This window comes from Pygoscelis adeliae, unplaced genomic scaffold, assembly GCF_000699105.1.
Source record: "Pygoscelis adeliae isolate BGI_AS28 unplaced genomic scaffold, ASM69910v1 Scaffold286, whole genome shotgun sequence".
NCBI classification, from domain to species: Eukaryota; Metazoa; Chordata; class Aves; order Sphenisciformes; family Spheniscidae; genus Pygoscelis; species Pygoscelis adeliae.
This window is the reverse complement of record NW_008825076.1, coordinates 4,090,831-4,117,982: the sequence shown is the minus strand read 5'-3', so window position 1 is coordinate 4,117,982 and position 27,152 is coordinate 4,090,831. Positions and strand designations below refer to the sequence as shown.

The window sequence follows — 27,152 nt, the reverse complement described above, 5'->3', positions numbered from 1 at the left end:
TGCTCCTGAGGGAGAAGTTGTCTGAAGATCACTCGGTATTTGACCTGCTGTGTCACCCAGCAAGGTGCTTCAAAATGCCATCATTATCCCATGTGCCTAAATAGCCTTCCTGTTGCTCACCCTTATGCAACAGATGGTTCAAATTGTCTGGCACATATGCAGTGAATTCACACTGAAGAAGTGGCAGGCTGCTAACACCCCCTCTACCACGCTTTTGGAAAGGAGTCAGGAGCAGACACCAAACACCTGCAAATATTTGAGGCTGAAGTCTTCTTTTTTTGCATTTTTTTAAATAACTCTCCTCCTGCCAGGCTCTTGCAAAACAGTGTTTTCATGGTTAGTTTAATTCATGTACGTTTTATTTGTCCGAGCTTAGTAAGTAATGTACATTTATAAACTTAATTCTAAAAAGGTAGGTAAACCACAAGTATCAGACCTAAGACAGTATTAACAGAGAAATCACAAGAAGAATGATATTTTGTTAGGGGTTAAAGACATCCCTTTGCATACTTCTCCCCTTCCCTTTACTTTCAAGCCTCCTTATGTTAAGATGACAATCCATACAATTGAAATACATTTCATTAGATTAAAAACTCAAATACTTGCAGAGCTGTGTGGTAAGAGAGTTCTGAAGCAGGACCAGGGATTAATCAGTCATTTCCCAACCGACAGTACAAGCAGACAGAGCCATATCACCCTGACCAGATACACTGGCAAAAATTCTTCCATCCCTCCCATTCCCTTCAAAAACATGCCAAACACACAGTTTACTAAAAATGATCCTTAGCATTCAAAGTATTGTTTGAATTAGTACATAATTCTCAGATATGGGTAGCCTTTTGGAACATAACACAAGGGAGTATATTTATTGCCTACACAAGTGCCACATTCAATGGTTTTCAAGTATCTTGTGTTTTAATCTTAATTAAGGACTTCATGCATCTGTCTTGGCTTTCTGAAAATTCCTCCCATGATGAGTACAGGTAGAACACTTCCCAGCACACGCCAGGGGAACACTTAATGGAAAATGCTGCTGCAATTCCAGCCCAGTCCTGCTTATAAGATTTGCCTGTACATATCTAACTTACTAAGTATACATAACATACTAAAATTTTATATAGTTTTTTAAATATTTTTAATAAATATATATATTTTTTAAAATAAAATCTACAGCAACATTTTTTTATCATCAGCCACTAGTTTTTACTTGCTTCCATATGGAATCGCACACACTGGCCATAACCCCACTGTAGTCCAACACTGGCTTTTTAAGAAATTAAAGCCAGGAACAACTACCAGATTTAGAGATGCAGCTTTTACCGTCACTCTCAGAGGCTGCTCCTTCATTCACAGGATCAGTGGAGCCATGCACAAGGTATGTCCTTCCATATGGAAGGACACATACCTGCCCCACAGACTTGCAATGAGCCTCGCTGTGTGGCATTATAGTGAAGATACCAAAATATCCTGACAAGTTACTTTAATTCTTTTAAAGCCTCAAACTAGACATTTCATTCATAGTAAGTGATAGTATTCATTAAAATAAATGTTTAACAGCCAGTTATTAGCAGAGTGGTCATACTTTAAACATTTAATTTGCTACCGATACAGTTTTGCATTAGCAAGCCTGGAAAACAATTACAAATTACACAATTCAATTTTCCAAATGGATTATTCCATAACTAGACAGAAAGACTGTTTAAATTACTTCTGCTGTTACAAGGCAAGATTAATACAATCAGATTAAAACTTAGATCCCCTTGCGGAATCAGTACATTCCTGTCAGCAGTATGCAATTAGTTGGTTTTGTATTGGAATAGTAAGGATTCTTCTGGCACATTGCAAAGTCAAAAGTCACTTAGAGAAATAATAATTTCTTCCTTCCTCCAATATTATTTTGTTAAAGCATATGGTAATTTGTGGTTGATTATTTATATTTACCAAGTGAAAACTAGACAGCTACCCGAAAGGCAACTCTCTGCGTAGATTTTGTAGCCTGGTTCCTAATTATTTTCTCTCCCCACCAAATGAATTAAGTGGGCAATTTGCTTTGTGTATGCAAATTTCCAGTTCACTTCATAAACTACAGGCGAGTATTCTCAGATGACCTGTATTTTAGGACACTTTAACCTTTCCATGTTTAAAAAAACAGAACAAGATTAGAAGGTATTTAAAGGTCAGTATTATAAAAAAAGAAAGTACTTATTTCTTTTGTTGTTTTAAACTTTGAGTGGCAATGACGACAAAATTCAGCCTCTGGTGCAGGGCTGCAGAACAGGACACATACATCACGCATTCAAATGCAAACAAATTGGTCCCCGCAATATGACAGAAGCCACCGAGACACCTCAGAAACATTGCTTGCGACCCAGACTTCACACGGATAAAGGAGAAACCTCGACTGGATGAAGGTGCCAAGGAGATATTGTACGGTCTCAGTCCACGGCAACTCAGCTTCAGTAACTGGTACCACCACGGTGCCAACAGAACAAATGCTCTGGACAGAATCTTTTGGCTAATAAATCGACATAACATTTGCACTTGAATTTATCACAGAAAAAAAAAGCAACAAAATGAAACAATTTAACACTTCAGTGAAGGAGGCAGGTGCTATTGAAAAATTAGCTCCATTCATCATTTTTCTTTTTCTACCCTTTACAGCTTTATCACTGATTAAACCTTTCCTAAGATTGATGGAGTGATCGGGGGCTCCTCAGTTTTCCAGATTTGATGCTGCTTTCAACAGCATTTGAGAATCACTTCAGAACCCAGGTAGGAAGTTAATGACCATATTTCTGAAGCACTGGTAACCTGTAAGTGAGGTTTGCCTCTCGCAGTATCATCTATCAGACTGAACTGCATTCGTCCTTAGATTCATTAGCAGAAGCTTATGACACAGTGACACTTGACATGTTAACAGGACTGACTGGGCTTCTCATTTGTAGGATTAACTTTATTGTCAGAGACAGCGAGAAGCAGCCTTCTGTCCAGGAGTGACAGAATTAGAATAGTCACAGAAAAGCCTCTACGCACCATCAAGCTGTTATTACAACAGCTGCTCTTGCCGACCAAATGTACATCAAGACAACAGCAATGACTACCCTAGACTTCTGGATGATGTCTTGAGTACCAAAGTCCCGTTAACATTATACATCAAAACCAGGTGATAAGTAGTGTTAATTGAAGACTCTGCCATATTAAGTTGTTTGTTGGGGGGGGGGGTTATTAATAATTAACTATGCTTTTTATAAGAATCAGTTCAACTATAGAGCAGTACAGAGCAGCAATAACATGTTCTCCTTTTTCAACACCTCATATTTAATACTGTTAGAAGCTGCATCATTCATCACCTTGGAATTTCACACATTTACAAAGCTTATTTAAAAAAGAAACTCATTTTTATCCACCTGCGCTCTGTGTAAGTTAACACATTTTAGCAGAAAATGCTATTTAATATTCATTAGCTTCCTTTCAGTAAGGTTCGTTAAAAATAAACAGGACCCGTCAAGTTGTGCAGCTGATGACTCTAGAATTAGAAGACAGCCTTACTTACCATCACAGTGAAAAAATGGGGACACTGCAGAGCCCCACTGCCAAATAGCAACACTGCGTGACAACCCACTGGCCCGAGCAATTACATTTAACCCGCTCTACTTGGTTAGCGCTGCTTCATTACAGAGTGGCAAAGAGGAGTGACGAAGGTGGAGAACAAATGCTGATGGCCATGTTGCTCCCACAAATGGCAGTGAGGTCGCTGCCCAGTCATCCAGCCTGTCTGCACCCCAGTGGCTCTCAGCAAGCCCATCCACTGTGTCCAGGCTGACATGCTGGTGGGAAGAGAGATCTCTCCGTTTTATACAGGAGGACTACAGGCTTTCTGGCAGAAACCTCAGCACTGCATCCCGTAATTTGGGTCTACATACCTGGGTGCTGAAGCAGGCAGATGTTTAGGGGAAGGGCTCAGAGCATTGGAGCTGGCAGTCTAGCTCAGCAGGTCCAAGACACCAAAAAAACCCATAGAAGCTCAGACTGATCATCTCAGATATACTCAGCGTAAGACTCAGACCCCAAGACACCACCCTCCAATTCTTGAAAAGGAGACTTAGGATATAATCTATCAGTTCACTCCAGCTGGAACCAGTGCTTTCAGGAGTGCACACTACATTCAAGTGACCTGCATGCAAGTTTGTTTTACTCCTCCAAAAGTGACCGATTGTGGAGTTTGACCATTGTTTATTCCTGTCAAATAAGCTACCAGAGAAATCCAAATACTAAATTTATAGAAGAAGCAACAGTTTAACATTAAGTAACAGTTAACTATAGACTAAGCTTGATTTAAAGCTGAAAACGCCTCAAAGCTAGTGGGACTTTCTATGGTGCGTTAGTCTGCAGATGCAGACGTAGCAAATTGCTGTTAGGTTACATATGTGACAAGTAAGTGCTAACCTACAGATTTTCTTGAAAGAAGAGAAAAAAATCCAGCCTCATTTAGATTCCTCATGGATTTCATACCCATTACCTAATCTGAACTTCAAGCCAGTGTGTGCTGCTGATATATTGCATTAATACAATGAAAGAAATACAGATTTGCATTAATAATTGACAGAGCCATAGTAATATAAGCGCAACATTTCACACAAAGCTGGAAATTGTCTTATACACGCTGTGCAACACTCACACACGTCAAATAAAAAAAATGCACTTCTCATTACTTTTGAAAGTTGCTTAATATAAATTTGAATGAACTATTTCTGGGCATGACTTACTACAAATAGCCACAGGTTTTACAACCAATCAATTACAAATTACGTGGCATGTAGACAGACAAGTCTGAATTCAGATTCGGCATTTCCCCAAGATTTCCTCCTAAATGTATGTCAAAGTGAGTAAGCGCAGATCAGCCTCAAGCTGAGCTGTGCTCGCCAACTCCTAGGAATTTATGCACATAATTCTTAATTTTCTAATATATTAAGCTTTTGCCACCAATGATTATAAATTAAAGGGTTTCTTATTTTCATCTCCATGCCCAGGAGAATTACACATGTAAATTCTCAGATGAATATGAAATGTGCACATAACTCCAGAGAAGTGATTAGAGGGAAAAACTTCATTCTTTTAATACTGGTGAATTTAGCAAAGGTTTTCACATCATCATTGCAAGAAAAATTTGCATGTTGCCCTTCATTTCTGTAGCTGTCTAATATCTTCACACAGATGCAAAATCCTAGTAAAATGGGAACCTCTAAGTATCCAGCTTTTTGAATTCACACGTTAACTTGGACGGTTGTTAGTGTAATTATGAAGAGTAGTAGTCATTGCAACGTATTTCAGATCTGATTTTAAAGGGCTGAGGAGAGAAAAGGACATCTTCTCTAAAAATAAAGTCATCTTCCATTAGCTTAGCAAGATGTTTGCTGCGAAGCAGAAAACAGAAACTTACTCTGCCTCTACTTCACTGAATGAAGGAACATAAAAGTGGGTTTAGGACCTTGATAGTAAAAAAAGTTCCAATTTTCAGGCCAATTAATATATGTCAACTTCAGATTTTATTCTTGATTGTACATTTTAAAAAAAGTTTAAGAAACAACCGCATTACCAAGTCTTACCTTGTGATAGCATCTAAAGTAAGCAGCTCGTTCATCTGAGAATTTCTCCAGCCTCTTTGGCCCTTTGCTTGAAGCTTTTTTGAATACTAACCAGCATCTCTGGTAAATCTAGAAACACAAGAGAGTAAACTTGGCATCTCCAATGACTTGAATATCACTAATATTTGCATAGAAGTTAAACGCATAAATCAGCTGTTGCTCTGGAGCTACAACTAATGACTCTCAGTAGCTTACACAAAACATAAAATCAAGCTAATGGATAGTTCCATCCTATTTCTTTTGAATTACGATACAATCAGAAATTCTTAGGAAGACGGTGCATGCTTGCATGAAAGGTGCTAGGAAGAAAGAGCTGTAATTATGCTTGCAAATGCAGGGCTTTCTAGGAAACAGCTTTTTAAAAATAAAGTGACACACTTTTCCATGTGGATTTGTTACTGGTTCCGGTCTTGCATGCTTAAGACAGACAGGTAGGAATGGACCTTCCATCACACAAGTATGAGAGATAAAACTGTAAGTGTATATTCTATGCATAAGGGTAAATAAGGATACATAAGGGAGAAGGAACTGAATTACTGGGTAACAAAAAAGACAGACCATTTAACTGTAGAACCCAGGACCATTCTGACAACTGGCATTTTGCTTTCAAGGTCCAGTTGAATTTAAATTCAAGTCACTTGGGGCAGACTCTGTGCAGAGTGGTTGAAAAAACACTTTTCCATCTACAGCATTAAGCCACTTCATCTCTCAAGCTTCTGCCACCATTCTTGCAATCTTCCCACCTATCCTTCAACTGTGGTGCACTTTCTACCATCCTCTTACATTCAAAACCACAGCTCTCAGCTTAGATAACATACTGGCTGTATAGAAGGAAAGAATTGTAAGCCTTGCCAACTGCTCACAGCCTACATTTAATCAGTAATTCCAAAGTAACACCTTGTAAGTTAGAAATAAAACAAAACCGCCACTAAAATTAGTGTGATTTCAAAGAAAAAAGTCTGATCAGCCTACTATCAAGTAGTTCACAGCTCTGACAGAGCTCCAACGCAGCGCAAATTCACTAGAGTGATCAGCGGTGAGAGCCATCAAAACAACTCACTGCCTCCAGCTAAGCCAGCACCCAACAGGTAACCAGCAGACAAGGCAGCTCCATCCTTTGAACCCTTGATAGGTTTCTAACCAATGTAGTCAGCACAAAAGAGTTATGCCCATGAAAAGCATCTATAACTTTATTTCTGTGCACAAAAATGATTGTTAGTTGACTAGCTGTGCTTCTTTCACTGGCTTTTAGCTGTTTCTATAAAGATGTTCTGGGAACCTTATTATTCCCCCCAGCTTTATTATTCTGCCTCACATGTGGGCACTCATACTCCTGGCCCACTTGGCTGCAGAAGCATTTAGCATATGGACAGGCTGCTCTGATGCCAGGCACCAGCTGAACCTATCAAGATTTTCTTCCAATTTTACAGCTTATTGGCCACTCAACCTGTTCTGTTTCATGCAAGGGTTTGAATTGAATTGTTCAAGAATTACTGGACACTGACCAAAATGAGAGCTTACCACCAAAAAAGCAATTCAGATATGCACCCACTTCCACTGGAAGACACTTCCTACATTTGCCTTCTGAGAATCTTGATTGCTGGGCCCAGATAACCTCATCACACTTGACAAGAAAAACTCTCCAAAACCCCACCCAAAAGAGACTGTCAAAAGTTTGAGTATTCAGCCCTTTTGCTCTTCAAAAACCTATAGTTTTAACTTTAGCAATTAGAAGCCCATAGAAGAGAACAGAATCCTTTAGTAATGTATTTGCCATTATACAACACACATGAGGACAACTACAACATGATGAGGTCCTACTCAGACCATTTGCACTCAGGAGCACCTCTCTGGGTCAGCAAGCATCTCAAAGCTGTGGCTGCAACAGTGAGCTCAGCAGCACACAGAATCAGGGGCAGAACAGGAAAGTAACATTCTAATACAAATAAGCAAATAAAGTTTTGCTCTGCCTCCAGCTGGGCACAGATCCAGGATGGTCATCGCCCTTCCAAATGCCGCTAGGAGCATAAGTACTATTAACAATCAACTCCAGTCAAGCATGGTAGATGGCTATAAGCTGGTGCTACTGGAATTCATTACTGCAGTTCAACAATGACTAATCCAAGACTAATTCTTAGATTTAGATCAGAATCCGGGCGCAGCTGGGGGAAAAAAAAACCAAACCAAAACAAACTTGTTACATATAAGTATCTCCAAGGATGCAAAAGCCAAATCAGCCTACAATATAAATACTGGTCTTTGAGTTTTGGTTCCGACCCCCTATTACAACAATTCTCTAATTTTGTTAGAGTCCCAGGGTTGGAATACATTATGCCAGTGCCCCAGGACAACATCATCACGACCCAAATAACTACACCTATAAAGAATAAATGGCATTCATGATGCTAACTTGAGCAAACCGGAGGAAAGTCAGGTCATGAAGGTCCCTCCCCTGAACTTCTTCCTCCTTCTGTATGAGCTAGTCAGCTCTCTCCTCTTAGGGAATCTCTAGGCAGAGAGATTCTACTGCAATAGTAGTTTAAAGTAGAATGAAGTATTTTGTTTTGATTAGAGACAATGAACAATTTTTTGCCAGCATATACAGTTCGGAATCCCATTAATGTTAGTGACCTGACGGTTAACTCCTCTCTGCTGAGCTTATATAAACAAACTCAAAAAGAAGATACATCCCCTCACTTGAAACCTGCTTAGCACCTTAAAAAATGAGATAATGGAGCCATCAACAATGGGTACGATTATCACAGTCACATTTTTATGCTCCCATGACACATACATCTCACAGGTGAACATCCAGCACCACCTTAACTGAGCATAAACTACATGGTACCCTAAACCTCTAGCAATAAAGCAATAAAAAAAGGGGGTTGGACTGTATGACCTTGAAAGGTCCTTCCAACCCAAACCATTCTACAATTCTATGAATAACCAATTTGGCAGCATCTGCCTAGGAGCACTGAAAGCCCTTCAACACAGTCAACACACAGAAGAGATGATGTGGTGCCCAGGACAGAGAGCTAATCATAGACCCTGTTATGAGCTACAATACAGAGCAAGTAATTAGGTCTTTGATGCCATCATGACCTAGTACATGTCTGAGACCTGTCAGTATTTCTTCAGGTTGAAGACGGCACGTGAACTGTTTACGTTGTTATAGCTGTTTTGACAGCAGGAACAAGAACCAGCCCCAAACGTTCTTAGGTGCCTATTCCGTCATGAATACTTAGCTCACTTATCCCTCAAATCAACATTTTTACTACTTCTCCATGAATAGGAATTAGTTGAAAGTACTGCTGTAATTACTTCCACTCCAAACACTTGGGCTAACAGTGATTAGATAATCCAAACAGCAAATCAGGATCTGATGTGCTGAGAGAGAACAGTAATAGCTGTCATTTGCATAACACCTAAAACTTACAAAGCTCTCCCTGAGAGATCTGCCAAGAAAGCCTAACTCAAAATTTAATTCAAGTATCAAAAATTAGCATCCACTTCCTGTGGTCTCTCCTGAAAATTTCAGCTTTTAACAGCCCATCAAGCAGGTAACAACGTAAAACTCGAGGGAAATAATGCAACTGTTTATGAAGTGGATCATCCAAAACCCAGATAGGTGATCCGATATGCATGTCCAAGGTCACGTCAAAACAGTTCTATTTTTGCTCTAAAGATCAGCTCATATAAATCATTTCCACAACTGAAGTCAAAGAAGGAGCGACTTCAAAGGAACGATGCAATCTGAGTATCTGGATTCCTGCTCTCAGTGCTGTGCCTTAGGAACCAGGCAGGATTGCTCAGCCATCCCCATGCTCCTTCTGATGCTGGAAATACACTGTGAAGCAAAGGAGTTATTAACCTCAGTTGGAACTGGCCAGCATCTGGCTGAGTAAAGTGGAAAAATTTCTTTTGACTTTCCTGGGTTTCATGGTTCAGTTGTGGTTTGAGAATACTCTCATGCAGAGAGGGAAACTGAAACCGGAGGCTTGCTGTCCTACGTGATGACCCAAACCCCCGGACCGTCCTGGAAATGGGTGTGGGGAGGCAGACCTGTCAGTCTGCACCACCTCCCAGCTGATCAGAAAAGCAAGATAACGAAGAGCTACATTTCTGAGTGCCTAAAATGTCAGTCTTTATACATGAAGCACAAACTATTCCGCACAAGAATCAAACATTTCAATTTAGAAACTGAAATTTGCGTTTCAGTCCAAAGCAAGTTCACCCCACCCCTCAATACCTTTGTTCAGCAACTGATCTAAAACAGCATCTGGAAATAGACAAATATTTAGAAATTGGAGCGGGGAGGCTATTTTTCATATCTTGGGGCAGGGGGTTTTAAACTGGCTATTTTTTAAAACTCGTATATGTGGCTTCCACTACACTCTGGCAAAGCAAGCCTGTTTTACTTCAGGACCAATCAATCCCACCCCTTATTTGTTTGTTATTTAAGAGGGACATAGAGGTCAGAGACAGTAGCACAAAGTCTCATCTGGCAAATTTCTCCTTTGCGAACAAGTGAACCTTAAGGGAAAGCTGCCCGATTTTATTCCTGCGTTACATTTTTCTGCTCTTTGCCCTAAAACAAAGAATTCCAATGAGCGGCATTTGCAGGGACACTGAACTTGCTGTCAAATAAACACAAACTTTGCTTTTTTAAAAGCAGTAGCTGAAAGTACTGTCTTGCAGCTTGGGGTGATTACCAGAAAGCCTGGGCTATTGCCAGGAACTTGCCTTTTGTGACTGATAACCTCTAGAAACAGATAATCTAGTAAAGGCACAGCACAATAGCACAAGAAATTTCTCACAGTATGTTCTGAACTTTTTTTTTTTGGTAGGAAAAAAAATACTGCCACTTTATCCAAGGCTGGTAGGTAGCTGACCCACTGAAGTACCTCAGTTGCATATGGAAAATTATTTGAGCGTTTTTGCTGAACTTTGCCAGGGAGTCTCCAGCGGACTGGAGTTCCAGGTACAAGGTCTCTTCCGACAGGGAGCTGCTCACACAGGAAATTAGCCAGCTCACGCTAAGTATTTGGATCTTAATTCTTCTATTTAAAAAAATGCCTTAATATGTCACTTCTGATTCAAAAGGTAGTAAAGAGCCCTGAAATAGAATTCTTAGCCTGAAGGAAATTTGTGAGGAGACTGGATCTGGAATTTTGCTTTCCATCTAGAAAAATGAAATGCTGCCAACAAAGGCAGACTGCAGCTCATTCATTTAATTATATTCACTCCTCAGACATGTCTTAAGCAGTAGATCTCCAGTAGGTAGCTGTTTCTTCATGAAAAACTGGAGGACTGCTTTCTAGTAAAGAGGTCTAGGTATCAGCAAGTATGATGATGCCTTATGTATCATGTTGAATGGGACTGTGTGGCTCTAGTGAAGACCCCACAATCTTTCCATGACTCCACAAAATGGAAGCACTTAATTTGTATGTATTTCTTCCGTAAGGTTATGACTTGCCTCTACTCTTCCAGCCCAGCTTTGTCCCTTGCCCACTTCATCCCCATATTGGCAGCTGTGTTCAGCTCTATTTCATTCTGAAAAAACACAATGTAAGTATAAAACAATTACAAGCAGATGGATTACTAGAAGGAATCACATAGCTGTAAACATATCTAACTTGTACTGAAATGTGTTCAGCATGACTTAAACGGTGCATAGAAATGTAGACTTGTTCACTGGCTTTGTAAAATAAGCAGCAAAGTTGTCCACATGTTGTCTGTAAAGATATCGCTGCACTTGGCAACAAGACAATTTCACTTTCCCAGAATACCCATTTAATGTGAGTGTGTTATGAGTAAGCGATATTGCATTATTCATTGTCATCAGGTTATAATGACTACATATATCAAAGTTGGTTTACATCAAGCTATCTTCTTCTCTGGGGGACTAAAGAAAATAATCTAGATTTCTCCTTCCCCCAAGAAACACGTTTGTGGAGAGATAAACCTCACTCCTTCCTCTCATTCAGTATACATCTTCAGAAACAATATTTTACACTAAGAAGTCATCCACAGCTGCTAATAGGGAATGAAGCTGTAATCTTGTCTCCGTGCCTGTTCAGAATGCACAATATTGCTCAGTGTTGCAAAGTTTTTTCATCAAGTTACAAAATCCAGCTTTGGCACTGGCCAGAACTTGCTGTAAGATCAGTGCACGAAAAAATGCTCAGCAGATCTTTATGAATCTATACACCTTCTTTTACTCTTACACTTATTAATGCAAGTCACAACAGATGCCTACTGCTCTAAAATATGAGGCATTTTAATCAGCCTTTTCACTTCAAAAACTCTTTCTTTCTACCTCTTCCCTCCCAGCTGGAATTAGCATCAACCAGAAGTGGGATTTTTGTTAATGGTTCAGGCTCAGAACTCAAAGCCATTCCTCCAGCCTTAGTTTAAAACACCAAACAGCTGGATTTGAGCCTACAGATGCATTCCCACTTGGCACACTAGTTACAGGGCAACTTTGTTCTAAATCTTCTTTTTTTTTTTTTTTTGGTCCTTCATGATTACATGGGATTCATTCCACAGACAAGATTTATTTACTGCCAAAACACTCAGCAACTGAAAGCCTGCGTGCTGTGATCCAGGGCACATTGTCCGAGCCATGGCAGGGTGGTGAGGAGTATAATCTAAGCACAGACAGTAAAATGGCTCACCCAAGATCACCTAACAATTTAGTAATGGAGCCTTTGTTTTATTTTGTGTCTATACTATATTCCATGACAATGGATGTTGACAGGGAAACACAAGCAGCATTTTACAGGTTTTACTTGTAACTGGTATATATTAGTCATTGGTTCAGACAAAGGGGAAAAAATGCTCAACAAAAATGCTGCTGCTGCTGGCACAGGTCACCTCTGGCAGATTTCAAGATGGAATGGGCTCATTGAAAGACAAGAAATGATCTGCTGATACATTACAGCCTGGTAGAAGATTTTTTTTTTTTTTTTTAAAATTTTAAAGGGACACCCGGGAGCCTATGAGAGCCCTTTACAGTGAATCACTGAAACTGTCAATAAAGTAGTTTAGAAGCAATGTACCCCTTCAAATTGTTGATGCACTCAGCAGCTGGAAGTCTAGAGTTCAGAGGCATCTTAATTATAGATCCTCGCCAGATGATGAAGCACATTACCAGTGAAATCTCTCTGACATACAATCTTTTGAGGGCTTTGGAAGGACACTATGGTTCAGTGCAGACAGGGCAGAGAAGCCACCAGACTTGGCAGGACACCTGAAACAGCATTCTGGACCTCAAGGGGCAGGGAAAGGGCTCCAGGGACGCAGGACACCCAGGAGGTTGGCACCTGAAACAGAACAGTGATAGCTGCTAATGCAAAATGTCATTAAGAAGACAGGGCTGGGATCCAGGACATGCTTATCCCACATGAGTATCATAAGTGTTCTGCAAAGGAATAATTTCTTTCTCTTCTCTACTCAGTGCATGGTGCCTTGAATTTGCATTGGCATGTGCTCCTTACATGCAACTCACAGGAGACTTGTTGATAAACTAATGTGTAAATAAATTACACTGTGTAATAAACTACACAGGAGATATAAAGGATAAGCAGTCATGCTGTTTGATGTGATGGAGGGCACTATAGAACTTGACTCCATTTTTTATTTTCTCTAATGACTGTCTAGAATTTCAGGACCTAAAAGACATTAAAAGCAAGACTTTAACTTCCAGTCTACTCTCCCTGCAAAAATGATGAGTTGGATGCAATATCATTACGAAGAGAGCATAACCTGAAATATTGTTCCACTTTCAGGCCCTTCTTTATGGACTTACAGCCTTCAAAGTATAGGTTTGCTGGTTTGTTGGATTTTTTTATGATCATACACAGAAAAGGTTATAATTCTGGGCTGCGTAAGGTCATTAGAGAAGAGTGCCTCCAAGTGCCAAGAAGCATTTACAGCAGAAACCCTCTCTTACTAGTGACAGTTTAAAAAAAGTCAGACTGGAGCTAACTATCTGATTTGGTTCCTTGAACATCTGCTAAGTTTTATATATGGGCACAGTTAATTCTAGGCATGAAACTGGATAGGAGAAAATCAGCCTAGGACTCTAACTACTAAAGGAAGAAAAAATAGTAAAGGCTTCAATGCAGACTAAAAACTGACTCTGTGCAGCCAGCTCGTGCTGGCCGAGTTCTACAGAGTGCAGTTGGATGCGCTGTCCTGCTGCGTCAGGCCATTAGTGCGGTCCAGCGAATTAACACAATTTAGTACTGTGTTAGAATTAGGTAACTGCTGAATAACTTAAAATGACTGCAGTGAATTATGGTTTGGAATTATTCTTTTTTGTCACTAAATATCTGATTTGGTCACTTTAATTACATGGGCTATAAGGGGAAAATGGCATTGATACAGCTCATTAACAGTTCACAGAGCTCACTAATTAGTACATCAGATGCAAAGAGGCTGCAGAGCACACGTGCGCTAACCCCTGGTAACAGCTGCTCACAGCTCTAACAAGAACACAAGCTCACCTGCTAAAGCCATGGTAGGGGGTGTCGTGGTTTAACCCCAGCTGGCAACTAAGCCCCGCACAGCCGCTCGCTCACACCCCCTCCTCAGTGGGACGGGGGAGAGAATCGGAAGGGGAAAAGTGAGAGAACTCGTGGGTTGAGATAAAGACACTTTAAACAGGTAAAGCAAAAGCCACACACGCAAGCAAAGCAAAACAAGGAATTCATTCACTCCTTCCCATGGGCAGGCAGGTGTTCAGCCATCCCCAGGAAAGCAGGGCTCCATCTCACCTAACGGTGACTTGGGAAGACAAACGCCATCGCTCCCAACGTCCCCCCTTTCCCCCTTCTTCCCCCAGCTTTCTATGCTGAGCATGACGCCATCTGGTGTGGAATGTCCCCTGGGTCAGTTGGGGTCAGCTGTCCCGGCTGTGTCCCCTCCCAGCTTCTTGTGCCCCCCCAGCCTGCTCGCTGGTGGGGTGGGGTGAGAGGCAGAAAAGGCCTTGACTCTGTGTCAGCACTGCTCAGCAGTAACAAAAACACCCCTGTGTTATCAACACTGTTTCCAGCACAAATCCAAAACACAGCCCCATACTAGCTACTAGGAAGAAAATTAACTCTACCCCAGCCCAAACCAGCACAGGGGATGCTCTCCTGAACTCAGCTGTCAGAAGGCACAGATGGGACTTGCTCCATGTTTGGAGATGAGCTGTACTTGCTCACAAACTCCCAGCAACAGGCTTTGTTTCAGCCCCCCAGAGCATACAACCATTTGCAAGAGTTGTATTTCAGAGTTGGACTTGTAATTTTAAGACTACACATAATGAGATAAAAAAGGGCAGAAAGTGCACATGAATTAGGCCTTTATCTCAGTAGAGTAAATTTTCAGCAGTAAGCTGCCAGCATCCAAAGCCAGACATCGGAGAAGGGCTTTAGTTGCTCAATCTTCAGTGTATGACTTGAACAATTCAGCTGTACCTGTTGCCACTTGCCCACCTGTTAAATTCAGTTAATGATGCTTGTTATGTGCTGCTTGGAGAGCCAAGGATGACAAATGCCCTGCAAGCCCATAACTAACAGATGGGTATAACTGCCCATTTCTGGCCTGCTGTCATTCTTTGCCATTCACCAATTAATGTAACTGCAAGCTTCAGAAAGCATCACAGGTTTCCTGTAACAAATACATTACCTCCCATCCCTCCAGACACCTCAAGGTTAGTCCATCGTACTGTCCCAACACAAGGTAAACTTCTTGTTCCTTCCACATTTTTCTTTCAATACTGACATCAAAGCTATGCAGTCATAGGTCATCCCCCCAGCCTCTCTGGAGCTTGGATCAGTTTTAAAATCAACGTGAATCTGCATGAAAGAGCAAATAATGCTACCAGGTGAGTCACTGCAAGCTGGACTTCACCAAAATAAAATGCTTTGTTAAGAGTGACAGAATTACAGCCCATAAAATCATAGTAACAAGCATTTCAGCATTGCCTTACAGGATTGCAGCAAATAATTGAAGTAATTTGCCTAGACTGCTAGATGGACTGATACTCTGTTCAAAGCTGCCGCAGGGAGAAGTCCACAGCAGCCAAAATGCATGTCCCTTTTCAAGTACTTTGCTGCACTGGCTTCAGAGTGATAACCTTCAGTGTATCCTGAATTACTGAAGGCATGTGCACAAAAGGATCCAAGTCACAGCAGAAAGCCCACAGGGCCGGTGATCAGTAGATGGACTCCATCCTGGGTATAAACTGATGATCCTGCACCTAAGAGCTCCGTTGCTCTGCCAGAACTTTTAAAGTTACCGACCAGATGAAAAATGTCACCAGTTTGTCCAATATTTTAAAACCAAAATTCAGCCAGTTTTCTAGTAAAGGTGCAATGAGACTGGGGGGAGGGTTTTGTTTGTTTATTGGGGTCTTTTTTCTTTTGTTTTGGGTTGGGGGGGAACAGACTAAAATAAAAATAGACTAAAACGAGGATTCCAGAGCCAGTATTTCCCTGGTAGACTTCAGCTTTCCACTGGCTCTTGCAGTCTTCTTGCATTTGCTTAGGCTAATCTACGTTAGTTCAAATGGACAAACCCAACTTCTATTAATTTCTCATGTCCCAGCTGTGTAGTACTAATTAAAGAAAGAGTTCAAGAGTTCATTCACATTTAGGTAGACTCCAACCTCAAGAAAGTATGACTGCTGCCTAAAAAATGTCTATGAAAGCTTAGCAGAATACTGTCTTAATTTGCACTACTTCATTTAACAGAGAATAGCCACTTGTATTTTACCATAAGCACTGCGCCAAGAGTATGCCACTCAATAGCATGCAGTTAATTCAGTACAGTCAGCTAACATCCATCCTCACTGGTGTGGAGACATTAGTGAGAGCATTAAGAGGAATTTTTCCTTTGCCGACCATAGGGCATTGACAGTTCCCCAGATAAACATTACTCGATAAGTAAAGGGACAACTTAATCGCCTACATCAATGTTACTGGACAGAAATACCACTGGTTTTACCGTATTGATATTTTGAATTGAAACGAGTTACATTATTTTCAGTAAAGGGGAAAAAAACCACTATTCATTCCAATAGCTTGAACTTTCACTGGTATTTCTGACGGCACTTGATGAAGTCAGACAAGAAGATAATAGGAACAGTCCATCAATTTCCATGGTATACCTAAAACTACACAAACATCAAATTAAGATGTCAGTCTCAGGTGCAGACCTTACATCTGTTACTTTCTTTCAAGTGTTTCCACAAACACTGCAAAATGTTAATTTATCACTGATCTATCTTCAGGGTAATGCCCATATACACCAGCAGGAGAATCACCTTCACACTGTAGTGAATTGATGATGAAAAGGCATCAAAGCCACGAACAACTAAATTTCACCTGCTTATAATTGGGTTTTCTTTTCCTTTCGCTGCCTTTACAATCATTCTTGGCATACCCTTTCGTATGCAGAGCAGCTACGTATAGACCTTTGTCTAGCAAAGGAAGAGCAAATAGTGAAAATGCAGAACTGGGACCCACAACTGGCAGAAGTGAGGGAAGTGTTTGAGATAAAAGCAGAAGAAAAAGGGTGTTCTGGTCAGGTTTGCATTAGACTTGTTAAAATGAAAACTCCACCTTCAGAACAAGATAGCAAATGGGTAAGAACCACTTGTTTACTAGTTAACTCAGTTTATGAAAAAAGGCAAATTTGGAGTCTCATTGTTTTGCTTAACAAACTAAGCCCATCTTCCAAAGAAGAACGTGGAAGATAATTTACCAGAAAACATATGCTGGAAAGCACAAGAAAAGCTGTTCCTGCTCCTAAAAAGGGCCACCATCAACACAGGAATTTCATACTCCAAATCATGATCTGCATAATCTCCCATCTTCTACCTCTTAGAGAAAAACTGGAACAGTTCTTAGGCTTGTTTTTGGGGATTTTGGTGGGGTTTTTTTGGAACCAAATTAGGCTGTCTTCTGTTTCTCTCCACACAATCCTGAAGATCAGATTTGCCTACTTTTAAGACACACAAACCTCTAGATTTCCCAGCTCAGTTTAGAGTCGTAGCTTGGGCTATGAGCGATACCCAAAACAAACTCAGATGCTGCCCCAAAATGAAACTCAGATAGGAAAAGCAGTGTGATGAAAAGTGGGGAGCCATGGGAAAGATATCAGACCCTTGCTTCTCCATCCTGTTTTCACAAGGCAGAAATTAAGATACCTTAAGAGAAGAAACAAAATGTAATCCCACCATGTGAGTTGCAAAACCTCCTTTTAACTCATCCTGAATACAGTGCTAAGCACCCTGGTCCTCTAACACATAGGTCACGCAAGGTGAGCAGCTCCCGAATGACAAGCACTGCTCACTTTTCTCCAACTCAACTACTTTGCTTCGAGAATCTTTGCTTCAATTCCAGAGGTAACCCCACCAAGACACCTACTGACTTGGACTCAAATCCCATTAACTTTGTGCCAGAGGAAATCCAAAGGGGACTTGCTTATGGGCTGATAGACCCAATGCCAGCAGCCAGATGGAGCTGCATTAGGTCTTGAATGACATTTACTGGTATTCCTCCCCGTATCAGCTCAAGGATAAAAGCTCAAACTTTCTAAGCAATGTCCTGGATCCTATCCCTGCTGCCACTGACAAGTTCCAAGCCGTAAGAAATCTTAATATCTGTGAATATGTTCCAACACCTTATTTAAAAGTTTTCTAAAAATATGAATATCCAGTGGGCTTAATATCTTGCAGGTTGAAGTTGGTACATAGGAAATCTGTTCAGTTTTTCTCTGCCTCAATGCTTCCAGACTGAAAGGAGCTGTATAGGTGAACACTAGAGTTTGATTGATAAAGCTGCTTCAAATGTAGATACAGGCAGACAACTTTTCCTTCTCCTTCCCCCCCCAGCCTTACATCATTCTTGTTTCCAGTTTTCACAACTCATACTCTAAAATACCCATATTAACTTTCTGGCACGCTTATTCAAGCGCCAATCTCTTTAACCATATGGTTCTAGTCCTGCAGATTGTCTCTCCCCCATTTTACCTCTCCTCCCACAGGGTTTCACAGAAACAGTGCTATGCAAAACTTGTAAAAGTACATGTCATTTTAAATGTTCAACACCAATCCTCTCAATGAAGTTTCTACAGAAGTCAGTTTAATTAAATTCAAGAACATAAAACCCTGAAAGCTTCATCTCTCTTTAGCTTTTGACAATCAAAAATTTCCACGGGGTGGGGGGGGGGGGGGGGGGGGGTGTAAAAAGCTGAAGTGGACAAGTCCAAAACTTTATACAAAACTTTTTCCAAACTTCTAAGCATGAATCAGAAGTTTTCCCATCGAGTCCTAAAGCAAGTGCATGCAGTAAGCATTAATGCTATGCTTTCTGAGGAACAGTCTATAGCACAAATTGTTGTATTTTCCAACTTAAATCTAGTATATGGCCACTGTCCAACGTGTAAATTCTCATGCAATACTCAGGTACAAAAGAGATTAACATCCTCCTAATTTTAGGTGAATTTTTCACTTATTTTCTAAATATTTTAAAAAATCTTCAATATTGCAGGTAAAGCATTAATCAAAGTAAGCAGCAGTCCAGAAACCTAAGAATGATTTTTCAGTGTTTTTAAATCATTCCAGAAGTATCTAAGTACAGCACACGTTGCTCCACTTCAGCAAGCATTTCCTGGAAACAAGCAACTAGTTACAAAGTTGTGAAGAAGTCAGCTCCCTCCTCTGCCACAAACTGAAGACTAAACTATTACAAATTCCTGTTACGGGGTTGGCGAGGAGAGCCCTAGTTCTGCATTGGAGGACACCACTTACACCACATTCCTTCACACTGATGTGATTAAGAGGTTTTGGGCTAGTCAGACCCATCAAGCAAAGAAAATTGACACGCACAGATCTAGTTTCTGTCCTTAACAAGGTTAATACTAAAGAGGGAACAAGTCTACTGTTGTAGTTCCAGCAGTCACATATTTCAAAAGAGACCCTGTTACAGTTACCTACTAGTTTTTACTTCCCTGATTTCACTATGATCAAGATTTTACTGAATTTGGTTAAGCTGGTTCAGATCAGTGTTAAACAGTGTTCAGAAGAACAGCACCCACGCAAACTTTTTTGACTGTACGTTAATATGATCCTTGCCCCAGTGAGATCAATGGTATCAAGGTAGTTGCTTTCAGAAGTACGACTTCTGATTTTTCTCCTTCCCTTCACTCCAAGAAGTCAGGTCCTACTTGGCAGCCACATTTCCAGTAACATTCAGCACTTGCCACCCCTGTAATAAGAAATCACTTAGTCATGCCCAAGTTGATTTGGAGAGGCGCAAAAAATCAAATTATGCTGCCCCATCAGTGAGGGCAAGGACACTGAGGAAGAAAGGCTGAATCCCCTGACCACATGCTTCCCAGCACAGCCAGGAAAGTGGCCTGCAAAAGGAGTGGTTGGAAAGAAGAGGTCTGGACTGAGCTTAGTCCATCTTCAGCTCTTCGAATAATCTTGTTGCTAGAGGTATGGGCAGAAGTTTATCCATCTTTAACAAAGGTGGTGAAAGCCATCGTTTAAAACTCCGTTCTACATATTTGTTCCCAGAAGATCTGTCCCAATCAGATGATAGCGACAGAAACCCCCCAGGCAGGACTGCAGGAACACACCAGATGCTGGACAACCCGGTGCTTGCCATGACTGAAACCCTGGAGGACACCGGCTGATCTCCGTGTCCTCAGGGAACTCCCATGGACAAACACAAGCAGTATCAGAATTGCACTTTTGGGCTTCAGCCGCTAAAACCCCGCTAACCCTCACATTGGGTGCTCGGATCTTTTTCTTGGATCCAGCCCACATTTCCGTGGAGGACCCACTCTAATAGACAGATGAGGCTGATCATTCCTTGCATAACAAGGAGGTGCCTCCAACAGATGGGGTTACACACAACCCCAAGAGCAGGCTGTGCAGACTGCGGATTTAATTAGAAGTGTTGTTAAACAGATACGACTGCAAGTACAGTTCTGTGCCTCGCCTCGAAAGTGCAAAGTGGAAGATACCTCATGAGACAGGATTCTGCAAAAATCTGTTAGCAGCGTTTCCTTTGCCAGACAGAGGTACAAGAAACAGATTGCTAGGTAAAAAAATTCCACTTTTCTCCTCTCCTCCTCTCCGTGAGCTTTATTCTCTGACAAACAGATACAGAAGTCTCTGCAGAGACCTGCATTTTTAGGAACAGACACTTAGCTGTTAGCACAGCTCCATTAAAATCGATGGTTCCTCCCAAATGAGTGTTTGTAATAGCCTGTAATAATTTGATAGTAATACAAACTTGCGGAGCAGACTCCCAGACCTCCACATGCAGGAAATACCTTCATAAAATCATGGCAATGATAAAATAAATCAGGCTGCCTGTTAATAATATCCAATTTTGAGAGTTCCACACATTATTTTTAGTGTGCAGATTGTTTTTCTGGGCTGTAAACATCCTGTGTATCTAGTTAGCAATAGTATATGTTCTAGAAAGATAAATACTTTGTAAGGCTTTTCTAACAAACAACAAGTTGCCAGGACTATTTGTTTTAAGTACTTCTGTCATGCAGAAGCAGTAATCTATGTATATTAATTCAGCAGCATATGCTGTCCTACACTGTTCTAACTTTAATAACCCTGCCTTTTATACAGGAAAAAAACTTCATCCTCTTCTAGAATACAGGTCACCTTAATTTTCATATGCAAGTTATTTCAGCATTTCCTAGTCTGCTTTTAGATACGTACGATCTTTAGTGTTTTCTTGAATCCTTTGTGAAAACATGCATTTAAGCTTGGGAAGGCTACTTCCACGTTTGCGAGAGCCAAAGTTGCTTTACAGCTCCAATTCTTGCATCTTCACCATGAAATTAAGAAACAGACAACCTGAAGTAACATGTTGCGAATAGCCAGGGAACAGAAAGAGTTTCAATGTTAGAGAGAAGTTTGCTGAAGCAGAAAGCATCATAACCGTTACACTTTCTTTGCTTTATAATGAAAGAAATAAGTATGCAAACAACTCTACATTCAATTTTTTAACCATAATTCATTCCTTATTTCAACCTGGATTTACACTGGATGATGGCATAGACCTCTTATATCAAAAGTCTTCCAGAATAAAGACATTTTAAGAGCTTTATTAGCAAGACAGAGAAAGATAGCTTCAGCATTGGTAAGTTTGTGACAGAGGGAAGAGCACAAACTACTGTAGATGGTTCCACCTCTATTTTTAACCCTTAAAATTTTAAAAGATTCTGTCTATCCTTGCTGTTGGATTTTTCCTGGAGGATTGTTCAGTAACACAGTTTCCTCACATTGCCTATGCAGAGCTTTGATCCACCTTGTACCGCAGCAGATCAAGCATCACAGTACACAGAATGAAGCTCACATTTTGACGTACCTGTTCTGTTAATGAGTTTGAAAGTGATACGATCTGAGAAATGGGGATACAATGGAAATACTTGCACACAAGCCAGATGCATTCATAGTAGACAAAGCTTGGGAGAAAGAGTGCAGTCATAGTTGTATTGTCTTAAGGTATGTTCGGAAAGGTATTCTACCCCTCCTGGAAAGCAGCAACACGTAAGTCACCACAGCCAAACCCTCTATCGGGAAGAAGGTGCTTAGTTTCCAGGCAAGCCAGACAGAATGTTTTTGGAAGCCAGTGATTTCTAGTCAATCAAGTATTGTGCAGAACCAAGCCAGACTCTACAAGGCTTTGCATAGCTATGAATATGTACAACTCCTTAACAGAGACACCTCTGCTCTCCACCGGCACATCTCAGCTGGTTCTCTGAGGCACTTCTGTTTGATCAGCACTGTTTTGCTTTTAGCTACAAACAGCTCAAGGCAGCTGCTGTTCATCGAAGAGATTGTTTCCCTCTGACACTAACAGTACTTCATCACTTAATGCAACAAGACACTCCAAGTGTGTTACTGGCATACCAGAAACTAGGGGCTGACAGCTAACCCCATGGCATCTTGCTCCAGCAGTCTCCCATACATCAAGAGGCAGGGACAGGCCAGATGCCTGCAAACTCCGCAGGGTCTTCCAAGGGGAACAGCATTGTCTTCAAAGCCCTGCGTGCAGGAAGGCAGCCGGCACCCTCCCGGTGCCACACCATCAGCGCTCCCAACACTGCTGCCTGTGCCCTGAGGAACAGGCTTCAGGAACATCACCTGCCTTCACTTTGAGCCTCCAGCACTTATTTCTGCCTACACCTTGACAATGGCAGTAGAGGATATCCTTAGAGCAGCTTCTGTGCCGCATAATCCTTGCTCAAACTGAAACGTGGCTTCCAGCAAACCTGAGTTTAGGTGTGGACGCAGGAAGGGTAAGCTAAGCCTTAACAACAGGGAGTTCAATAGAAGTGTTAGACTGCAACAAACACACACCGCTGGGAGCCTCCCACCCCATGAGGAGAGGTGGGCTGGCTGCACCTCAAAGACTACTATCAAGTGCCCCTTTCCTTTTAAAGCTCTTCAGGCTCACCAAACGTCCTCTATTTCAAAGATTTCTTCCTGTTTTGATTTTTAATTGTTATTAGAACACTCAGTTGAGCCAGTCCAACCTACAATGAAGGCCCAAGTGTGTTCACAAGCAGTGCACATCCACCCATCCTTAAAATGGAAATGCAAGAACTGGCCTTTTCATTAAGGAGAGGAAACATCTGCTTAATATATTCCCCCTCAGAAAGGTCACATCTGTATCACAGAACAAGACATTATTTGAAAATCATAAGCACAAAAAAGTATTTTTAGGTACAGAGGCCATAAAACGACTCCCCTGCTTCAGATATCTATATAAAGCGCTTAATCACTTATTTAGATCAGTTTTTGCAAGCAAAAGCACTCGGCACAACAGAGCATCTTCTTTCCCAAAACATAGGCCCAGTGGTCACTAGTGGTCACTGATGGACCACTGATGGACCACATCGCTGCTCACAGAGCAAAGCTAATTTTTTTTTTGTTTTAAGGAACCCTGGAAGGTTGTGCTTTTACACTGTCAGCAGTTTTCTAGCACACAACCTCATCGGTGTCACTGCTAATGACATAACAGAGGGAGACCATTGGCTGAGGGAATTATTTTTCTCCCTATAAGGATGGAAAGAATCAGGAAGAGTGCGCTTTCTCCTGAATATATTTGGCTCTGCAGAAGACACATGTGATACAAATGTTGCTATGGAAACTATTCTATTAAATAATATTAAATTAAATTTACATATTTAAAGTGCGCAAAAACAGTCCAGGTATAAAACCAATTAGCCTAAATTCAATCTTGAAATTACAAAGTAGGGCCTACCAGAATTGTCATTTTTCTTTTAAAAGAGGTCTGGTTTTGAGCAAGCTGCTTCTCTGCACCCCTTTCTTTCCAAATCTAGCACCTGCACCCCAGTTATTCAAAAAAGTCATGTCTTGAGATAATTTGTAGATACAAGCTCTGTTCCTAGTTCCCTTGGTGATGGAATTACCATAGTGTTAGAGAGAAAAACCCAGGAGCTGAATTCAGTCTGAAAAGACAATGCACTGATTACAGCTGTGCCACCATAGTATTGGAATGTATTTTAATAACTCCCACTTACATCTCACCACACACGGAGTATTGAAATCCCTCTCAATTAAACAGGAGTCCTATATGGGACTGGAGTAGGCTTGTTCTTCCTAATGTTTTCAGGGCATGGGAAAGTTCTTCGAAAGTTAGTATTTTAAGGTCTAAAGTATTTTTTTCCCTTCCCACCTCCAGCTCCTGGGTGTCCAACAGCCCTCCACAACGTAGCTACCAGAACACAAGCTGTTTGCATGGTTCCTTCCCCTCTGAAGAAGCCAAGCTCCCATTAGCCACTGAGTAAGATTGAATTCAAGCTCTTCCTAAAGCCGGGTGGCCGCCTCAGGTGCTCAGCCAGCTTCAGCACCAGCCGTGCACATACGCACCTGCAGCAAGGAGGAAAATGCACAAAGGAGAAAGGACACGTTTTAGCTGGGGCTGCGTACTGAGAAGTGGGTGCTGACAGTCACACTGCTGCCGCAAGCAACACAAGCTGGCCCTGCATTTAAAGAACTCGGGTTAATCATAATTACCCGCTTCTACTTGGGTGTTGTAAGCCAGGGCACTGGGCTTTTAAGCTGCTTATAGAAAATGCAAGTTACAGGAAGAAATCTGCAGCCATGTTTCAACCGTCTGTTCTTAAGTAGTGGGCCAGTACTCTAAACTGAAAACTACAAGGACAGAAAAGCATTAGTACTGATAAAACTACTTCTTTCCAAACAAACGTAGCAGCAAGGTTTGAATAGGTCACCTCTCCCACATAGCACAGGCCCCCGTCACCAGACCTAAAGCAGTGACAGCCAGATCACAGCAGCTACTGGCTTCCCTTTCCACAGCACTGGAAAGCCGCTGGGACAGTACGCCCAGAGCCAAGGGCAGCGTAGGGCAACAAACTCAGGGCTCTTCTTTTTAACAAATCTATGGCCGTGGGAATTCTCTGGAACTTTGCTTGGACTTCTTCACAAAAGCACTTCCCATCACCCCTTCCACACTTTCCAGCCATTGATAACGATACCAACCTTTGGAATTAGAAGGAATGAGATCAAATAAAGAAACCGCCTTTTCAAAAAAAGCATTTAGCATTCGTTCCATTTCCATGGACTCAGTGTCATTCTCCATGTCTTTCTCTGTTTTTGCATTCAGCTGTCAAACACGCTTCTACTGAGAGGGCACTGAACACTTCCTCACCACCACCACCACCCCCCTTCAAAGTGTTCTGAAAAGCCTTAATAAAGGAAAGGCACAGGCATTAACAGAATTTACACCTATCTCAGAGTTAGATGTGCCTTATTCACATGCCCATTGGATTTCACTGTTACGGAAAGGTGTGTCAAAAGTTTAATCTTACTCTTCATTTATGCTGGAACAAACTGAATACTAATATACATTCAGTAATGAAAGGATAGTTACGATACACTAATTCTGGCAAATTTACTACAAGTTCTCTCATAATGACGTTATCTCCATCTGTCACAGAATCATGCGGTTCTTAAAGAATGAGCTATGCCTGCAAGTCCAGGTACAAGAAAAATAGCATCTTCCATTTAGAGATGCCTACTGAATACTTTAAAATGCTTTCCAGTTTCCAAACAAGTCAGGGAGGTGCAAGTTACTAAAACTGTAGAGAAGCCATTGAACACGGATACAGCAAGAGAATGAAACTATAATTGTAATGAGTCAGCAAAAGCTTTCAGATGACCACACACACCCCCCCATAATAAATCTTGATGCAAAACTCACGCAATGAACAATTCAGAATTGCCAACCCATCAGTTCTCAGTAAACAGAAGAAATCAATTACTTTCCTGTCCTGAGAGACAGAGACATCAATTAAAGCATACACAAAGCCTCCCTCCAGTTTGCGTCCCCCTTAAGCCACGTTGGCTCAGTAAGGAGGTGTGGAGCATGCAAGTCCCGTTACTGGAGCGGCTCTGGTAGCTTGCTCAGGGGAGCAGGTAGCAGCAGCCCATGAACTGTAGGGTCAGACCATGCTTTAAGAGAGCATATGCCAGCCAAGGTACTGTACGGAACTGGCCCACCACTGTTGCCTATCTAGTGCCTACAACCGAAACTAAGAACATGCCATGATAGCAAAAGAACAGACTTAAATAAGTTTAAAATTAAATAAGGAGCTAAAGGGGGCTTTTTGGATTTTCACTTTGTGCAACTCAAATGCAATGAACTTAAAAGCCCTAAATATATCACCAGGTCTTCACCTGTCCCACTCAGGGCCTTAAAGCCCCGACTTGTAGCAGCCCCTTCCTAGGAACCCCAGGACTTCAGCAGCTACAGAGCGCTCTCAGCCCTCATCCCTGCCCAAAGTTACCCCGGGACCCTCAGCCCCGAGGGCACCGGCACCTCCAACCCCGCCTTCCTCCGGCCACCCCCCTCCTCGCCGGTGCTCAGCGTCCTCCGCGCTCCCTTTCGCGGCAGCCGCACAGCCCCGGCCCAAAGTTGGCGGCGGCTGCCCGGCTCCGGGCGCTCCGGGGAGCTCACTATGAAGGGCAGAGCCGGGAGGTGGAGGCAAGCGCAGCCTTCCCGGCAAGCAGCATCCCCATCTCCCAACGGGAGAGAGGAAAAAATAAATATATATATACATATGTATGTATACAATGCATCTGTATATATATGCGCATTTAGGTGCCTTTATTCTTCTCCCCCTCCCCCCAATTTTTTTGTTTCGTGTCTCCCCTGCGGAGACACCCACTGAGCTCAGTTTGCAAGAAGACGAGGACAAAGGAGGGGAAGAAAAAAGAAAAAAAAAAGAAAAAAAGCCAAAGGGCAGGTGCCCCTCGGGCGAGCCCGGGAGGGGGCCAGCACTCACCCCCAGCCGCCTGCTCCGGATGCGCACGTAGCCCTGCTTCACGATGTCGTTGAAATTGGAGGCCATCCTTCCCCGGGAAAGTTGGAGCGGCCGGCGCCGCTCAGCCAGCCCGCATGGCGCGCAGCAGCCTCCGGAGCC

General features: G+C 41.8%; 1 protein-coding gene across 5 annotated transcripts in view; it reads right to left on the bottom strand.

The window, feature by feature from the left end:
- The window catches only part of DOK5 (docking protein 5), a 46,226-nt gene that overhangs the window by 18,748 nt on the left and 326 nt on the right, over window positions 1-27,152 (bottom strand). For 4 of the 5 annotated variants that reach the window (XM_009326760.1, XM_009326763.1, XM_009326765.1 and 1 more), the window contains exons 1-2: window positions 27,015-27,135; window positions 5,607-5,714 (exon numbers count right to left, since the gene is read on the bottom strand). In XM_009326760.1, the coding sequence (XP_009325035.1) occupies window positions 5,607-5,714; window positions 27,015-27,080 (174 nt within the window). In that variant the 5' untranslated portion in view covers window positions 27,081-27,135. Of the gene's footprint in view, window positions 1-5,606; window positions 5,715-27,014; window positions 27,136-27,152 lie in introns of those variants that run through there. The other variant, XM_009326764.1, reaches the window with a different exon arrangement.